The sequence below is a fragment of the Setaria viridis genome, chromosome 3 (genome assembly GCF_005286985.2).
Source record: "Setaria viridis chromosome 3, Setaria_viridis_v4.0, whole genome shotgun sequence".
NCBI lineage: Eukaryota > Viridiplantae > Streptophyta > Magnoliopsida > Poales > Poaceae > Setaria > Setaria viridis.
This window is the reverse complement of record NC_048265.2, coordinates 34,332,666-34,351,945: the sequence shown is the minus strand read 5'-3', so window position 1 is coordinate 34,351,945 and position 19,280 is coordinate 34,332,666. Positions and strand designations below refer to the sequence as shown.

The following is a 19,280-nucleotide window of genomic DNA, read 5'->3' as shown; positions in this document are numbered from 1 at the left end:
TTAATCCTTCTCTGATATCTAGTGGGTTCAAATTGTCACATTTACTGTGCTTTTTACCCGTGCAAGCTGGCGACGCAGGAATCAAACATAAATCTGTAAAAGAAGATCCTTCGTCTTCGTCAGATATGTTCTCAGTAGCTTACCCCTCTGTTAGGGTCACTGGGGCTTTGTTAGATGTAGCGGCAACTTCTAACTCGCAAAATAGAAAAAGCATCATTAGTATATTGTTTAGTTCCCCAGTAGATAGCGCAATTCCCTACCTCTCCGATAATACTAGACAACTCTGCTCCCCGTTCAAAATCACTAGAAGTGTAATAAAATAACCAGCCAATCAAGTTGTTCCTTGTGTACTCTTTCAGCAATCCCCTCTCCTACCACCTCACGCGCACGGCCAGCACATTTCTTGGGGTGAAAGGACAATCTTGCCACACATACCTTCGCACTCACATCACTCTCTTTCTCGTCCCCACCAGTTATAAATACGATCCATATCTTCCGTCCATTCATCATCCCATTCAGAGCAACCAGCGACAGTAAAAGGAGTGAGCACAAGGGAGTAAAGAAAGGGTGGCCCCTGGCCATAATACAAGCACGAGCAGAGGAACAAGTTCACAATGGCCATTCCATCTCCGTCGCTTTCCTTTGCCATCGTCGTCGCCGTGCTCCTCCTTCCCTCCCCGTCCCTTGCCGGCGACCCCGAGTTGCTCCAGGACATCTGCGTCGCGGATATCACGTCCAGTGAGTGCTTTATTATTTGTTTTGTAAAAATAGTCTTTGGTAAAATGGAATGCAATTCTAACCTGTGTATGTTCAGCCATGAAGGTGAACGGATTTCCCTGCAAGGCCACCGTGACAGAGGACGACTTCTACTTCAAAGGCCTCGCCAATCCCGGTAACACCAACAACACCTACGGCTCCGTCGTCACCGGCGCCAACGTCGAGAAGGTGCCGGGCCTCAACACCCTCGGCGTGTCGCTGTCACGCATAGATTACGCCCCCGGTGGCCTGAACCCGCCGCACACCCACCCTCGCGCCACCGAGATTGTCTTCGTCCTGCAGGGCACCCTGGATGTGGGCTTCATAACCACCGGGAACAAGCTGATTGCGAAGACTATCACTGCCGGCGACGTCTTCGTCTTCCCCCGCGGCCTGGTACACTTCCAGAAGAACAACGAGGACGTGCCCGCCGCCGTTATATCGGCCTTCAACAGCCAGCTACCCGGCACGCAGTCCCTCCCCATGACACTGTTCGCGGCGACGCCGGAGGTGCCTAACAATGTCCTCACCAAGGCGTTCCAGGTCGGTAGCAAGGAGGTGGAGAAGATCAAGTCCAGGCTTGCTCAGAAAAAGAGCTAAGTGAAGTGAGCAATTTGCGCTTCTGATGGTACTTTTCCGGCGACTTGTTGGGTTCCACATGTATCTCTACTAATTTGCAACTGTGCATCTCGTTCTTGTGTAAAAGTTGGTGTAATAAGATGAAGGGTCACAGCTTGTTTGTTCATTCCAAATTCAATCATTTGACTGATTATGGTGACATTGTTTCTTATGATCCTTCTGCTCCTACCTCACTTGACCTATTATTGGTAAATATGAAGAGCATGCTGCACGTCGCAAGAGAATGAGAGCAAGTGGACAAGGTGCCATTCCTTTCGGGGAAAGCATGTCGTTGCGGTAGGGACCATTGTAATGGTATGCAGCAGAACGTGAATCAGCTTTTTCTGCTCCTTTCAAACTGAACGAGACGCAAACAACACACAGCAGTACCGCACTATCACTTTCGCAACAAGCCATTCCGGGATTCATGCCAGAGAGCTAGATCGGCAGCACTTTGCTTAAGATGGAGTCTTACTCAAATGACTTACATTATTGTAATTACGAATTAGTGCCATGCAGATTTTGTCAACTGGAATGGAGAGCAATCACTACTAGAAAACTCAGCATTCGTCCCGAGACTTAGTATCGGTTGGTTTTTGACCCGGTATTAATATGAGTCTATCACCCATTAGTACCGGGGTCTAATGCATTAAATCTATCTTTATTTCTCAAACTTTGAGAGGCTACTGTCCCATATAGTGACGAATAAGTGTCTTTTCAAGTTTGACAACGCCACAAGTATCTAAAACATAAGTTAGTTTTTTCTTCAAAATGTTATACTCCCTCCATGCCAAATTGTATGTCATTTTAACATTTCTAGATTTCTAGTTTTTACTATGCATCTAGACATAATTTATAAAGTTGTAAACATAGAAATGTTAAAACGACCTACCATTTGTGACGAAGCATGCTACTATTATTTGAAATGATATGCCATGTGCCGTGTAGTGACGCAGGTTGCAAAGATATTGGTTCTACGAATTAAAATAGTTTGGTGACATAAGTTCTTGGACAAGGAGCATCTGATGCATGAAGGCATCTTTTCTTTAGCATTCGTGCTACCCTTTATTTAATTTTTATAGAAGGACATAGATGCACTAGCTAATTAGACTAAATGCGCTCAAGTTTCTACGAAGCAAAGAAGAATCAAGTAGATTTAGTGCGTTCACTTTGTGTAGTTACACCGGTCGCTTCCATCATTTGCAAATCTTCTAACCGTCAAACTTTCAGCTTTGTGCCCCCTACAGAAATTCTTGGGCCCTACTAAACAATCATTACAATAATTTGTATGAACGTGTAGTCATACATCACACCCAATGATTCAAAGAACAGTTCTATACCACGAAATAACAGGCTTACAAGCAGAGAAAACACGGTGAATAGTACATGCGTGTATCCTTCCACTACTACAACATGCCTATCACTGCTGGGTCCAAAAACCCCATCACCCGCAGTTTTGACTTGACGCTAGAGAAAGTTCGGAAGTGATAACCCAATTTTAACTGGCGATTTGCACACCGGTTGTGAAAAACGGGATTATCACTTCCGGTTCTCCCCACAAACCGTGGTGAAAATGGAATTATCACTGCCGGGTTTCCCCACAAACCATTTGGTGAAAATGGGATCATCTGATGAGGACAATGATGAGGACATCACATGCTTGGATACAACCATATTGGCATATTTTGACTTCGAGGTGAAACAATTCTTTATCATAATTATATGTGACACATTTGATGAATTGATGCTGCACCATGATGTGTATTCGTTGTCAATTTTAGAAATACGTACATGGATCAAAAATAGTGTTAAACACACATGGAAGGCATGGAGGACCAAAGAAGTAGATTGGGGGCCAAGTCCAAGTATTCCTAACGTCCTCCACCAGGCCACCACATCACTTTTGGCCCAAGGAAAGAAAGAGTTCCAATCCAATATGTTTTGGGGCTGGATTCGGACTGCAGCTTTGTGTCAACTTGCAACGGCCACCACGACCTCATCCGGACTCCGTTTTAGGTGTTCAAGTACTCCTTGGAATCCTTATGAAGTCTATTTTCATATGGATCTAGAATCATATCCATATCTTCTCTGAATCGGCCGCGATCATCGAAATACTACCGAGAGGTTTTCTGTCCAGAGGTGCTGCGTCGCCTTATTTTGGCCCAATGGGCCGTGTATCAAGTTGGGTCCATTAGGGACATGTCCTAGGGTTGGAGCACGACCCCAACACCCCCCTGGTCATCCTCCTAGGCATTAATAAGGATTAGAGCCGCCACAAATAGATTGGGTTTTGTTTTGTTGAAAGTTTAGCCATTGCTACTTCCTTGTAGACGCGTGTGTCGACTAGACCATCCGTTCTACTCGATTCAGAACCCCAACTTTGTGATTTCAGATTGGTTTTCATCTCCATATTTGCAATTGAGTTGCTTGTTCTACTTGTTCTTGCTTGTTCTTCGATTGCTTGCAGGACGAGTACCCTAGTGGCCGGGTGACGCGCTCCACAAGATCGCGATAGCCATTGGAGGTGGTGTATCGGTTGCTAAGGCGCAGCTTGGAAGGCTGTAGTCGGGTCGTGAACGTTGCCTCCATCCACCAATCGAGTTATCCACGCCTCTCTCATCGAAAGATCGGGAATCAACCCTAGCAGGTTCATATCAGTTGGTAATCAGAGCAAGGTTTATCGGTGAGAGACTTCCAGTTCCTTGCTGTTTTTTAATTACCTATAGTCCAGAAAAGCACCAAAAAGATAGTAGATTAGTTTACCTGTAATCCTATAAACCCTTTGAGCCTTTGCTAGCATTGCTTAGTTAGGGCTTGTTGAGTTTTTGGTTGCATCGGTTGTGTCGAGTTGCTGGTCTTAGTGTCTATTCCTTTAGAGTTTTGAGTTCTATCACGTTTTGGTCACCACGAGACCCACCATCACCATATACATCATCGCTTCATTTCTACCACCATGGTTTCATATGATGTCCGATTTGGGAGTTTAAATATAATCTGGAAACTTGAAGTTGTCTTCTTTCCAACGGATCTGACCTTGCAGCAAAATTCAATCTGAGCGCTCCACAATCGTCTTAGAGATTTCCGCATCTGCTGTATTAACAAGAGTTGTTAAATCTAAAATTCGAAGGGGCTGTGTGCAATAGCCTTATTGTTTGGGTTGTCATAGTACAAAATAAAAGATTTAGGCCTCTGCAAAAAAAAGAAACAAAAAAAAAGAAAGAAAAAAAAGAAGAAGAAGAAAAAAAAGACAAGACAAGGAGAAGAAAGAAAGGGCTGGATCTGTTGATTTCTTTGTGCTGTGCTAGTTGCTCTTTTCAGTGACTACCTTTGTGCCTAGGCTCACGTCTCTAGCATGGTTTAGCCTAGGACCAGCACAGTACCACCGTTGAATGATTACTCAACTTGCTTTTGTGACTAACGTGGTGCTAGTATATTTCCTTGCTTAAGCCCACCTACAGCTCCACATATTCGACTACAGCTTGACAGGTTTTTTTTTATTGCTACGGCACCGATACACTTCACTCCACGGTTGTAGACTTGTTGGTTGCCGTCACCTCCTGTTTGGCTTGGTAAGAACTTGTAAGGGCTTATTTTTACAAGTTGAGTTTGAGAGAATTACAACCAACATATCGTAGTAGTTGACAGGAGGATACATATTATTTTTGTGTTTCTTATTTCCTACTAACTATGGCAGGTGATACGGAGATTTTGGAGCTGATGAAACTAGACTCTCATATTCAGGGTGTTATTCAACACTTGCCGTTATATGATGGTAAGTTTGATCCTAAAGCTTACATTGATTGGGAGATAAAAGTAGATAATGAATTTGATGAGCATGACCTGTCCGAGAAACAAAAGATTTATATTGCCTCTAATATTTTGACTGAATTTGCCTTGCTACAATGGAAACACATTTGTAGGCGTAAGGAAGTTCTAGAATCCTGGGAAGACTTTAAATTTCTTTTTAGAGATGCATTCATTCCTGAATATTATGCTGATTATTTGCTTGCTAAATTAGACAACTTGAGGCAAGGTAGTAGGACTGTGAAACAATACTTTCATGATTTTAAAATTTGTATCATGTATGGTGGATTAGATGAATGCATGGAAGATGCGATGAGTAGGTTCATGAGAGGGCTCAATTCTGAAATTCAAACTTTGTTAATTAGCAAATCATGCATGCATCTTGCTCAATTGTATTGTCTTGCTCTCAATGCTGAAAAGGAGATTCTTTTATCTGTAAATACTTGCAAGAATGATGTGACCCATGATATCCAAAATTTGTCCACTCTCCATGCTAATGAAGAGCAACAAATAGTGGAACCCATTGCTGTTTTTCCTTTGTCACAAAATGAATTACTTGCTGTTCCCTGTGATAAAGAGGATTTGTGTGCTGATGATTCTTTTACTCCTATGCCACAAGTAGTGAATAAGTGTGATACTTTTTGTTTGGAACCATACAAATGTGCTAAAGAAAAGCTTTTCCATCCCATTACTTGTGTACAAGATGAACTGAATTTGCTGTCCTCTTTAAATACTTTGGGTTATATTGAATTTGATATTCTGTGTAATCTAAATTGTCTACAAGAGAAACTTAAATTTGATTCTGGTTTGCCAAGTTTTAATCATTGTTCGCTTCATCCAATTGGCAAATACGACAGCAAAGGCGAATATTTGGTGCATAAAGTTTATATTTGCTCTAATCTGAAATATCGTTTTGGGCAACAATACCATGATAAAATAGAGGGCTGCACTAACACCAATAATGTCTTGCAAAGTTTTTCTAGTTTTTGTCATATGCAACAGTGTAAGGGCAAAGAAGGGGAGCATTACTGGTTGTGGCCATGCAGCATGGTCGTCGCTCCGTGTTCCAACATCAAAACAAGCACCTTAGAATGCCATTGGAGCAAGTCGAGGACGACTTGCAGCCAAGAAGGGGAGAATGATGAGGACATCACATGCTTGGATACAACCATATTGGCATATTTTGACTCCGAGGTGAAACAATTCTTTATCATAATTATATGTGACACATTTGATGAATTGATGCTGCACCATGATGTGTATTCGTTGTCAATTTCAGAAATACGTACATGGATCAAAAATAGTGTTAAACACACATGGAAGGCATGGAGGACCAAAGAAGTAGATTGGGGGCCAAGTCCAAGTATTCGTAACATCCTCCACCAGGCCACCACGTCACTTTTGGCCTAAGGAAAGAAAGAGTTCCAATCCAATACGTTTTGGGGCTGGATTCGGACTGCAGCTTTGTCTCAACTTGCAACGGCCACCACGACCTCATCCGGACTCCGTTTTAGGTTTTCAAGTACTCCTTGGAATCCTTATGAAGTCTATTTTCATATGGATCTAGAATCATATCCATATCTTCTCTGAATCGGCCGCAATCATCGAAATACTACCGAGAGGTTTTCTGTCCAGAGGTGCTGCGTTGCCTTATTTTGGCCCAATGGGCCGTGTATCAAGTTGGGTCCATTAGGGACATGTCCTAGGGTTGGAGCACGACCCCAACACCCCCCTGGTCGTCCTCCTAGGCATTAATAAGGATTAGAGCCGCCACAAATAGATTGAGTTTTGTTTTGTTGAAAGTTTAGCCATTGCTACTTCCTTGTAGACGCGTGTGTCGACTAGACCATCCGTTCTACTCGATTCAGAACCCCAACTTTGTGATTTCAGATTGGTTTTCATCTCCATATTTGCAATTGAGTTGCTTGTTCTACTTGTTCTTGCTTGTTCTTTGATTGCTTGCAGGACGAGTGCCCTGGTGGCCGGGTGACGCGCTCCACAAGATCGCGGCAGCCATTGGAGGTGGTGTATCGGTTGCTAAGGCGCAGCTTGGAAGGCTGTAGTCGGGCCGTGAACGTTGCCTCCATCCACCAATCGAGTTATCCACGCCTCTCTCATCGAAAGATCGGGAATCAACCCTAGCGGGTTCATATCATCATCACCACCTGTTTGTATGGAGAACCGCACGATAATCCAATTTTCACCACCGGTGTGCAAACCACCAGTGAAAATCGGTTTATCATCAACGGTTTGAACCGGTAGTGATATGAATTTTGAGATTAAAAAATATTAAATTGTAGCACTATTTTAACAGCATAATAATATATAAATATCACACGACCACAACACATATCATTAGCACAATGCATCAAAGTATATTACTAGTCCATAAGTAAGTTTCGAACAACCATAATACATATCATTAGCACAATGCATCAAAGTATACTCTAGTAGAGAATTGACCTTCCATCCAGGTGCTTTTGTCCCGGTTAACATTGGACTCGTGACTAAAGTGCCTTTAGTTCCCGGTCAAAAATGTGCCACCGAAGGCCACCAGAGGGGAGCTTTAGTCCCGGTTGTAAAGACCAACCGGGACTAAAGTCCCCTAGTCCCAGTTGTAACGGCTACAAAAAATCTCACCGACGCTCCCCTTTTGTCCTGGTTGGAAATTCCAACCTGAATAAAAAACCCCTATAAATCCAACCAGCCCAAAACTCTTCTTCCTCCCCCAGTTAGAGTCACTCCACCAAAGACCGAGAGCTTCATCCCCATCTCCATGGCGAGCAAGCAACCTTAGGGGAGGTGCTGCTTGAATTTTTTTTCCTCATTTCTGTGGGGATTTCACTCATCCAAAGTGTTGTGAATGTGAGCTACTTCATCCTTCCTTCATTTATTGTTATTATGCTTTGTTTTATGCTATAGCGAGGGAAAAAAATTAGTTTTTTAGAATGAGGGAGAATGGAGAGCATTTTTATTTATACATATTTTTGAGCTTTGATGGATAGCTTGCTTGTTATATATGATTCGTATTAGTTAAAAGAATTTGATCAATATTAGGTATGGGAAAAAATAGAGTAAATATGTTTTTAATATTTAGTCATTGCAATAAAATTAAAGTAAATAAATTGTAGGTGTAAGAAATAGAATTTGGTCATTGCTAAATTTTTCATGTCACTGTAATTTAACAATAGTTGTATTTCTTTTATCAATAATTTATTTATCTCATGTTTATTGCAAGAACTAAATATTATAAATACACTTACTCTATTTTTTCCTCTACCTAATATTGATCAAGTTCTTAATGTAATTGTTGACGCCAGATTTCGTCACTAGTAAAATCGGTGCCAAGAAGAGAGGGAATAGGAGAAGCACAGTTGGGAATCGGTCAAATGGTGCTACAGTGCGAGATCGGCCAGTGACTTCTGTTTCGCTTCGGATCGGATGTGCCGGGGTCCCAATCGGTTGCCTTTTGCCGATAAGGATTCGGCCGATTAGGAGGTTGGTTTAATTGGGCCTGTATGGGCTTGGAAAGGAATAAAAGGATAACGGGGAGATCAGCCCATGAAGCGTGGAGTAACCAACCTAGCACGAATCGTGCTTGTAAATATTCGTTTTCTATTTGAATTAGGGATAGAATTCTAGTCAGTTAAGGAGTCATCTGTACGGGGCTATAAATAGCCACCTTTGTAAATCTGTAAACATGAACAAATCAATACAACAAACTACTTTTTCCTCGTACTTACTTTCAAGCAGGCGACTTCGCCAATACTTTTCTCTTCTTCACGAGTTCGTGCGGGTTGGCAGGGCTGCATTAGTTTGATCTCTAGCCGATTCTGTAAGTTCCGCTTATCGAGTAATATCTAAGCTTTAACTTCGGGCGTATCGCTGTTGTTTCAATTAGATTTATTCACTAGTTATCGATATTTACTAGAATCATAGGTTTTTGCCTATCTTTCTAGTTTTATCACCAGTTATCCAGCTAGGAATCGGTAGTTTCGGCTCTCTTTACGTTCTGCTATAAAATTCATCTATTGCCGATTAGATCTGTTCCTAGTGTTGTTATCATAGTGTTGTATTGATTACTCTAGTAGTTTTCTGTCTACAAGGCTACAGTGATCGGCTGCTTTATAGCCGATTTCTTTATTACGGCAAATCGGACGATTCGCTGATAAGCTCTCTCGAGATCGGAAACTGAGCCGATCGGGATTTCTGGACCTGACACGTATTCTTCCTTGCCAATCAACAGGTCAGATTGGCTGGCACGCCGCGCGAACCGCACCAGGGCAATCACCCGAACAGGAGCTAAGCAGATTCTTCCGGGTCGTGTGTTAGACGTTGGGATTCGGTTGACCGATTTCTAGCGCCAACACACTTTTGGCACGCCCGGTGGGACCAGTACAACCGCCATCATGTCGAAAGCTGCTGAAGTCTCCGAAGATAACGTCATCGAGGTGACAAAAGCAGATCTAAAGGATGACCAGAAGGAAGAACTGGACAAGTATACGGCACAGTTCTGGAAAGCTTGGCTAAAGTCTTTCAGTCGCTCCAGAAGCGGGGAGACTATCAAGAAGACTCTGTTCCCTGCTCCCCGCCAGATCACAATTTCTGAGGACTCGGACAAAATGGCCGATATGATTCAACAGTCTATTTATCACGCCTTCGTTGATCAGTCCCCGGTACTTTCAAATATGGTGCACAATGCCGTTGTCAACTCCTTCGTTGGTGGGATACCTCAAGGATACAGGGGACCGGCATATTTTCAGCCGATTCCACCAAACCAGAATTATTCGAATTCGGTTTCACAGCCGATCCAATTTTCTGTCAGGGGTTCAGGTGCTTCCTCATCATCAGCTCCTATGGGGTATAACTCCATCCAACTGTCTTCTGCACCGTTCCCTCCAGTTAGCCCATCACCTTGGGGAGCACCTTCAGCCACGGCCGGTCAGAATCAATCGGCCAATCAAGGAAGCCCTCCATTCCAGGCATCTTTCCAGGCGGCCACTCGACCGACCGTACCGCCATACCAACCTGTCGCTCCGGAGGTCAACAAGACAGCAGAGCTCATGCTATATGATGAAACGAGTGGCTCATTCAAACAGCCGACCTTTAATATGCAGCCGGCTTTCACTCAGATGCCACCTGCTTTCACTTAGCCTCCGTTTATTCCGCCTCCGATTTACCAGCACGTGCCAATACCTCAGCCAACGGTTCACCAGCAACAGCCAGATTGGTCGGCACGTATTGCGGAGGTGATGCAAGAACAATTCGGCTTAAAGCCGAAAGTACAAACTTACACCTACAGGACACCATACCCGTCTACATATGACCTATTGTCATTTCCCCATCGGTATAAAGTTCCTGACTTCACCAAGTTTTCGGGGATGGATGACACTTCAACCGTAGAGCACGTGAACAGATTCATATCCAATGCGGAGAGGCAGCTACGCAGGATGCTCTACGGGTACGGTTGTTCTCATCATCTTTGTTTGGTTCGGCCTTTCAGTGGTTCACGACATTGACGCCAAACTCGATTATCACATGGGCCGATTTATAAAGACAGTTCCACAAATACTTCTACGCCGGGGTGCATGAGATGAAACTGTCCGATTTGACCAGCCTCAGGCAAAGAAGTGACGAGCCGATATCCTCGTATGTACAGAGGTTTTGGGAAATCAGGAACAAGTGCTATTCCCTGGCTCTAAACGATGCGCAGTTGGCCGATATAGCTTTTCAAGGCCTTCTACCCCACATCAAAGAAAAATACGCCTCACAGGAGTTCGAGAGTTTGAGCCAGATCGTCCACCGATTGTCTGGACAGGAGGTACGCTCCTTCGATCCACGGAGGAATTTCCAGAAGAAAGTGGCGTTCCTGGAAGAGTTAGAGGACGAGGAAGACGTTGAAGTCGGACTTGCGGAGTGGATCAAGGGAAAGAAGCCGATATCATGCCCATTCGGCAAAAAGGAGCCGGAGGTGTTCGGTTTTGACACGACGAAGGCCGATAAAATATTCGACCTTCTCCTCCAGGAAAGACAGATTAAACTCTCGCCGTATCATACAATACCTTCTGCCGAACAACTAAAAAGGATGAAGTATTGCAAGTGGCACAATGCCACATCCCATGATACCAATGAGTGCAAGATCTTCAGGCAGCAGATACAGTCGGCCATTGAGCAGGGCAGACTTAAGTTTGAAGTGCCCACAAAATCGGCCAAGCCAATGAAGATCGACCAGCACCCCTTCCCCACCAACATGGTTGATACGGGGAAGAATTCGCTCCAAACAAAGGTGCTGACGTCCGAATCAGCTAAGAAGAGTGGCGCCGTCGACCCCAGAAATCAAGCTACGCCTGAGGACATCAAGGGGAAACGGCGGATGGAGGACGACGATGGCGAATCAGAAGAGCCACGCATTACCTCCCAGTTCCTGCTCCAGAAATACCAACGTCAGCATGAACGCTCAAGATCCCGGGAAGAAGCGATGCGACGGCACGAAGATCATTGGAGGTGCCCGTTCTTCATCCACTGTTGGGAAAACAACCTCAGGCTACCTTCAGCCGATAATTGCCCAGAATGCAACGGTCCATATCGTGGCAATCGGCCGTTCAACAGGTCTCGCTCCAGAGACGGAAGGCCAGAACCGATCAGCAGGAATTGGCGCAACCAAGATGACCAGCGCCCTCCCGTACGTGATCGGCTGGGGGGCAGAAGTGACCGACAAGATCGGTCGGAAGATAGACGCCATGACAGGCAGGGGGGCAGGACTGATCGGCATGACCGGTCAGAAAACAAGGCCAACGTTCACAGCCGGCTCGAAGAGATGGCCGATGCTCGGGTGACAGACGAAAACCCGTTAGGACGCGAACCGGAGTGGGAACGCGCCAAAACAGGGGGCAAACCAATAAACCCCAGGTGGTGTCCCGATGGATTGACCAAGTCTCAGAAACGAAGAATCCAACGTCTCCGTCAATGGGAACAGCAAGAAGAGGAACAACAGAGCACAACGGACAAGAAGGAAGGAAGGCCTCGGGTGTGGCGCCCCAAAAGAAACGATAAAGGAGACGACGAATCAGCGAGTGACGAGTCGGCAGCCGAGATCGGCATGGTTTTCATACTACCGATGGAATTCATGACTCCCACCGATCAACAGGATATATCGGCGATAGAAGAATAGACGGCACAGTTGGCTTTGGAGCCAATGATGGCCACGTTCGAGAAGCCCGAAGATGACGAACGACAACACATGAAGGCGCTGTTCCTTAAAGGGCATGTTGACAGCTGCCCCCTCACTAGACTGATGGTAGATGGAGGAGCGGCAGTCAACATCATGCCGTACGCCGTGCTCCGGAAGCTTGGAAAAAGCGACGACGATTTGACCAAGACGGACATGATGCTCAAGGACTTCGAGGGCAACGTGTCAAACGCTCGCGGCGCTCTCTGCGTCGATCTCACCATCGGCAGTAAGACCCTTCCTACCACCTTCTTTATTATTAATGGCAAGGGATCCTACAACATGCTACTCGGCCGGGACTGGATACATGCAAATTGCTGTATCCCGTCGACAATGCATCAATGTCTCGTACAATGGGTCGGCGACAACATCGAGGTAGTCAACGCCGATTCCGCGTACAGCATCGCGGCAGCCGACACGCAGCAGTGGAGCTGCGAAACCGTCAGGTGCATATCCCGCAGAGTATGGGAGACTGATTTCCTGAAGGTCACCGATTTTGGCCTACAGCCGATCCGAGCAGTCGGCTCCGAAGACTCAGAATAGATGGATCAGTCCGCCCGAGAAGATGGGAAGCTAGGGCACGGGTTCACGTCGGCCGATTCATTAGAGATGATAGACTTAGGCGATGGTACCAAACCAAGGCCGACTTATATTAGTGCAAATTTAGACCCAGAATACAAGTGTAAATTGACAAATTTGTTGAAAGAATTTAAGGATTGTTTTGCTTGGGAGTATCATGAAATGCCCGGTTTAGATCGATCTATTGTTGAACATAGGCTACCCATAAAACCAGGGTATCGGCCGTACCAACAGCCTGCACGGCGCTGCAATCCTAAGATTCTACCAGATATAAAAGCTGAAATAACTCGGCTAATCGAAGCAAAATTTATTCGGCAATGCCGTTATGCCGAGTGGATCTCCAACATTGTACCAGTGTACAAAAAGAATGGAAAGCTACACGTTTGCGTTGATTTCAGGAATCTTAATCAGGCCACACCGATGGATGGTTACCCCATGCCGACGGCCGATGTACTGATCGACGCTGCCGCGGGGCACAAGATTATTAGCTTCATGGATGGAAATGCTGGATACAATCAAATACTTATGGCCGAAGAGGACATATCCAAAATGGCCTTCAGATGCCCAGGTCACCTTGGCTTGTTCGAGTGGGTGGTGATGACTTTTGGCTTGAAGAACGCTGGCGCTACATATCAGAGAGCCATGAATTACATATTTCACAAACTCATTGGCATTCTGGTAGAGATCTACATCGATGACGTCGTAGTCAAGTCCAAAGGTCACGAAGAGCATCTGGCCGATTTACGAAGAGTGCTAGAGTGCACCAAGAAACACGGTCTTAAGATGAATCCCAATAAATGTGCTTTTGGCGTATCTGCCGGACAGTTCTTAGGATTCATGGTGCACGAACGAGGGATAGAGATCAACCGGAAGACCATAGCGGCCATTAACAAAGTCGTGGCCCCGCAGAACAAAACCGAACTGCAGTCTTTAATCGGCAAGGTGAATTTCATCAGAAGATTCATATCTAATCTATCTGGGCAAATTCAGGCATTCACACCACTATTGAAGTTAAAGCCTGACCAGGAATTTATATGGGGGGAGGAGCAGCGCAAAGCAGTGGAAGATATCAAGCAATACTTGGTCTCACCACCAGTATTGGTTTCTCCTCAAACTGGTAAGCCGTTTAAGCTATACTTATCAGCCGATGAAAAAGCTATTGGGTCGGCTCTAGTCTAGGAGTTCGAAGGCAAGGAACGAGTAATTTATTATGTCAGTAGAAGACTTCTGGACGCTGAAACAAGATATCCTCCAGTGGAGCATTTGTGCCTATGTCTTTACTTCTCATGCACCAAACTCAGGCACTATCTACTGTCGGCAGAATGCGTGGTCGTATGCAAAGACGACGTAGTAAAATACATGCTATCGCTGCCGATCTTGAAAGGACGCATCGGCAAATGGATCTTAGCGTTGTCAGAGTTCGACCTGCGGTATGAATCGGCAAAAGCCGTCAAAGGACAGGTCATGGCCGATTTCGTCGCCCAACACTGCGGACCAGAGATTGCCCTCGTAGAGCCGGCACCTTGGACATTATATTTCGATGGGTCATCATGTGGGGTCGGATCAGGAATCGGCATCGTTCTCATATCGCCTCGGGGGGCAAGCTATGATTTTTCTCTGCCGATAGAAGCCGCCGCTACTAACAATCAAGCGGAGTACCGAGCTGTATTGAAGGGCCTACAACTATTAAGGGAAGTCAAGGCCGATTCTGTTGAAATCTTTGGAGATTCCATGCTTATTGTGGATCAACTGACCGGAAGGTCCGAATGCAAAGACGACATATTAAGAATTTATTACGAAGATTGCTTACAGCTCTTAAAAGAATTTAGATCGGCAGTAATCGAGCACATCCCAAGGGACCACAACGAGGGTGCCAACAAACTCGCCCAGCACGCATCTGGATATCGGCCAATTCTAGGCGCTATGGCTCTAGAACTCGCGGCCGATGACTGGCGAAAAGAAATTGCCGACTACCTGAAAGATCCGTCTAAAAAGTGGAACGACGAGTACGTTTTCATGCTACTAAATACGTACTGCTCGAAGACGACCTATTCTACTGAACGATCGACGGTGTTCTACTCAAATGCCTTGGGACAGAGGAGGCCAAGACTCTAATGGGAGAAATCCATGAAGGGGTATGTGGAGCACACCAATCGGCCCATAAGATAAAATGGATGATCAGGAATAATGGGTACTACTGGCCAACGATCCTCGAAGACTGTTTCAAATATTATAAGGGTTGTCAGGATTGTCAAAAGTTCGGAAATGTCCAACGTGCACCCGCATCGGCCATGAATCCTATCATCAAGCCATGGCCGTTCAGGGGATGGGGAATAGACCTTATCGGCCAAATTTACCCTCCATCAAGCAAAGGGCACAAATTTATTCTGGTGGCTACTGATTACTTTACCAAATGGGTAGAGGCAATTCCGTTAAGAGCCGTGATATCGGCTATCATGGCCGACTTCGTAAAAGATCATATCGTCTACCGATTCGGCATCCCTCAGACTATAACAACCGATCAGGGAACAATGTTCACATCGGGAGAATTTGAGGAATTTACAACCGATATGGGAATCAAATTGTTAAATTCTTCTCCGTATTACACCCAAGCCAATGGTCAGGCAGAATCCTCCAACAAAGGGATAATCAAGTTGATCAAAAGGAAAATCGAGGAACAGCCAAAGAAGTGGCATCTATGTTTGACTGAGGCCCTATGGGCGTACAGGATGGCTTGTCATGGGGCTACCAAGTTATCTCCCTATCAATTGGTGTATGGTCACGATGCAGTACTACCATGGGAATCGAGGGCGGGATCGAGGCGTATTTCGCTCCAGGACCAGTTAACGGCCGATGACTACTCATCACTTATGAAAAGGGAACTTGATGATTTGGCTGGCCAACGATTGAGAGCTCTGATAAACATCGAAGAAAACAAAAAGAAAGTAGCCAGGTGGTACGATAAGAAGGTCAAAGTCAAACAATTCTCCCCTGGGGACTTAGTATGGAAGTTAGTATTGCCGATTGGGTCGAAAGATCCTAAATTCGGAAAATGGTCCCCTACATGGGAAGGGCCGTATAAAATCGGCAGATGTGCTCCAGGGAATGCTTACATTTTGGAAACAATAGAGGGAGAAGAATTTACTAGAGCTCTGAACGGAAGGTACTTAAAAAGATACTACCCCAGTATATGGGTCGGAGCATAAGGGATTAACCGTAATACGATCACACACAGCCGATACAAAACAGTTCAAACACATAGTCGTCCAAATCGGCCGATGTATTCATTCGGTACGGGCGATGGATTACACGGCCGACAAAACACAAGTCGCCCTTAGAACAAAAAATACAAATAACTAATTATTCTTCTTCTTGCACTCCCTCTCAGTCCGATCCAACTCGTTCATGAGACGGACGTATTCTTCTTCTATTTCTTTCATTGAAGCCTCCGCTTCAACTTGACGAGGGAGAGGATGGCTCCGATCCATGGCCGGGCGTGAAGTTCCTGCCGCCGCGTCTTCAAGAACGACTCGCGGAGGAAGCGGATGGCTCCTGTCGGTTGGAGATCGCCGGCTGCCATTGCTCTCCACAAAATCCAAGACCACACGAGCCTCCGCGGTGACGTGGTCTCGAAGTTCGTCACGATGAGCCCTGATCAGCTCCTTATCCTCTGACGACAATGGGTCCTCAGAGTGTATGAGCTCAATGGCGCGTACGAGCTCAGGGCAAAGACGTTGAGGCTGAAACAAAGAAAGATTAAAAAGGGGCATCCTCTTCCTAAGATCTAAAAGGAGAAAGGAGAGTCGAGGCCAAGGTTTCACCTGGTTGACAGAGGAGGAGGAAGCCGATGAAGACATGACGGAAAACCGTGCCGACAAGAGGAGTAAGAGAATAAAACCGAAAGCCAAACTGGTACTCTCGGAAGGAAGTGCCTAGGCCGGTACTTATAAGAAAACGAGGCTTGGAAATTTGGTAAGGATACGTCCCATCGGAAATAAGAAAGGCAATAAATAGAAAGGGCGTCGCGAAGGACGGTCAAAGCAGATAGTAAATGTTCGTACAAAATAGTCAGTGTTTTACAGATTACCCAGAAGGGTATCGATAGCCGCGATTGCCCGACGCTGGATCTGATCGGCAGAGTCCAGGACCCGTTGGTCTTCATCCGCCGATCCGGGGACTTCTAATGCGCTGCGGTGGAGTTTTAGGGCCTCGTGGGCCAAGTGCTGCCTCTCCCGTTTCAAATCGGCAATGACAGAAGGGAGTTCTTGGAGCCTTTTCTCTTCGGCACTGATTGCCTTGGTCACTTGCTCCATCTCCTTGGCGAGCTCCGCCCTTCGGCGTTTGAGGCGGTCTATCTCACCAATGATCCCCGGGCGGGAGTCCTCCAGAAAATGGATACGCCGGTGCGCCTCTTGAGCTTGACGCTTGAACGCATCCTCCTCTTCACGAGTCTTGGCCAACTTGGCGCGATCGACCATGTGACGAAGGGCTCTGAAGACCGGGATCCTCATAGACTCGATGAATGCCGCCGGCGCCAAGGCTTTCTCCGTCTCTTCTGGTACTCGTCCGCTGACGTCACCGAAGAGCTGCCGAATCGGTGAAGCGTCTTCTACTAATCAGCCGATGTCCCCTTGAAGGAGGGATCGGATACTAGCAAGTTTGGCTCGGACGTCGTCAGGAATGGAACTCAAGGCGACTTGGCGGGAAGCGACTTCTTCATCGTCGGAAAGGGCAACCGCGAATGAGAAGAGGCTGTTGTCGGGGGTGTCTTGTTCCTGGAGATAATAAAGAGGAAGAAATAAACCGGCTGAAAGAGGAAGCAAATTGGCTAAATAAAGCCGGAATACGACTTACCACTTTGAAGCGAATTTCTTCATGTTGCATTTGGGAAGCCGTCATGCTTTGCTCAGGGGCTTGTGCCATGGGTTCGTCAGAAGAGGAAGACTCCACAACGATCGGCGCGGTGCTTGGACCAGCTCCCTGAGAAAAGACCGGTGGTTGAGGAGCGCTTGGTGTGCCGATGACCTGTGTCAGAGAATTGGATAAGTACATTATGCAAATACCAGGGAAAAATCGGTGAAATAGTGCTATACCTCAACGGATAGAAGTGGGGGCGCGTCGATGGCCGATTGGGCTGCTGCCGATTGTTGGGTATCCATCGGAACGCTCTGTGCAGTCTAAAGATAAGAAGGGTTAATATCAGAACGATGATCGGGAGGAATAAAACTTAAGTTTACCTGAACGGCCTCCAACAACAATGACGCGGCGGCTGCTCCAGCTTGTGCGACGACTTGGGTATCGTCATCTTTGGTGGCCTGAGGGGGTGGCGCGGCCGGAGTCTCTGCCGATACAAGCATAGGAGGATCCGCCGATTCTATACGAGCTCGGACTCGGCGACTGGTCTTCTTGGTGATCCTCTTCTGAACTTGTTTCGATCGGCCAGCAATCACGTCTACGAACGGAGCATCATAGCCAATGAGAGGATAAGAGGTGTATGGATGATGACTCTCTATTAGCCGACCACTCCGGCTATGTGTTGGAGGAGTACGGTTCTCAGCCTGAAGAAATAAGTAAAACCATTAGTGCTTAATCGCGTTAAGATGAGTAAAAATCGGCTAAGGAAAATACCTCGGCATTCGGGTCGATGTTGGCTGGATCCAGGAGGTTGCAGTATGCCGATGCCGAATTGCAGAAGAGGAATTGCTTCCAATCAGCCCACCAGAGTTTGAATGGCTGGACAGCAAAGGGAGATACTATCCAGTTGTTCAGGTCGATGGTGTTAGAGTTTGGAATCCGGTCTCGTACCCGACTGTAGTCCAGACCGGATGTGAGCTCATCTCTGAACTTGATTCGGCCAGCAAAGTACACTTGAATCGGCAGCTGACCCATGCCGAACTGATGAGCTGCAACAGAGGGGTTGTAGAACTCATACGTGGGGGCATCTTTCCCCGAAAAGAAGTTGGCTGGCAAGATTCCTGGCTTGATTAACTCATCATTGAGCTCTTCGTCAAAACGGTCAGTGATTGAATCGAAGCAGGTGGGGAGTTCAAAGATTGGGTCATCCCGCCGATAAGGAAACCAAACGATTGCATCTTCATTAAAGCCGTTATAGAAGCATCGGAAGTACTCGGCTACCTTTGTAGCAGAATATGTGCAACCTGGAAAGGCCGATGCTGCTTCACCAAAAGACATGCATTGTCGACATTCGGTAGGATCTTCTGCCGATTCAATGTTGGGGAACATCATACGGTCCACCCTGTGCTGAGTGATCTCGCTCATGTAGAGGTTCAACCAT

The 19,280-nt window shown here is 46.1% G+C and overlaps 1 protein-coding gene across 1 annotated transcript; it reads left to right on the top strand.

Annotated features, from left to right (window-relative positions):
• The first annotated feature begins 498 nt into the window (after positions 1–498).
• LOC117847473 (germin-like protein 5-1) lies at positions 499–1,534 on the top strand. The gene is made up of 2 exons (XM_034728689.2): positions 499–738; positions 815–1,534. Exons 1-2 carry the CDS (start codon positions 615–617, stop codon positions 1,354–1,356), a joined length of 666 nt encoding a protein of 221 aa, XP_034584580.1. The 5' UTR covers positions 499–614; the 3' UTR covers positions 1,357–1,534.
• Positions 1,535–19,280: the final 17,746 nt, after the last annotated feature.

Bases quoted from the DNA above. Each gene is read 5' to 3' on its own strand.
- LOC117847473 (XM_034728689.2), top strand. From the start codon at position 615: ATGGCCATTCCATCTCCGTCGCTTTCCTTTGCCATCGTCGTCGCCGTG. The intron at 739-814 runs GTGAGTGCTTTA...GTGTATGTTCAG, and splicing joins CGTCGCGGATATCACGTCCA to CCATGAAGGTGAACGGATTT.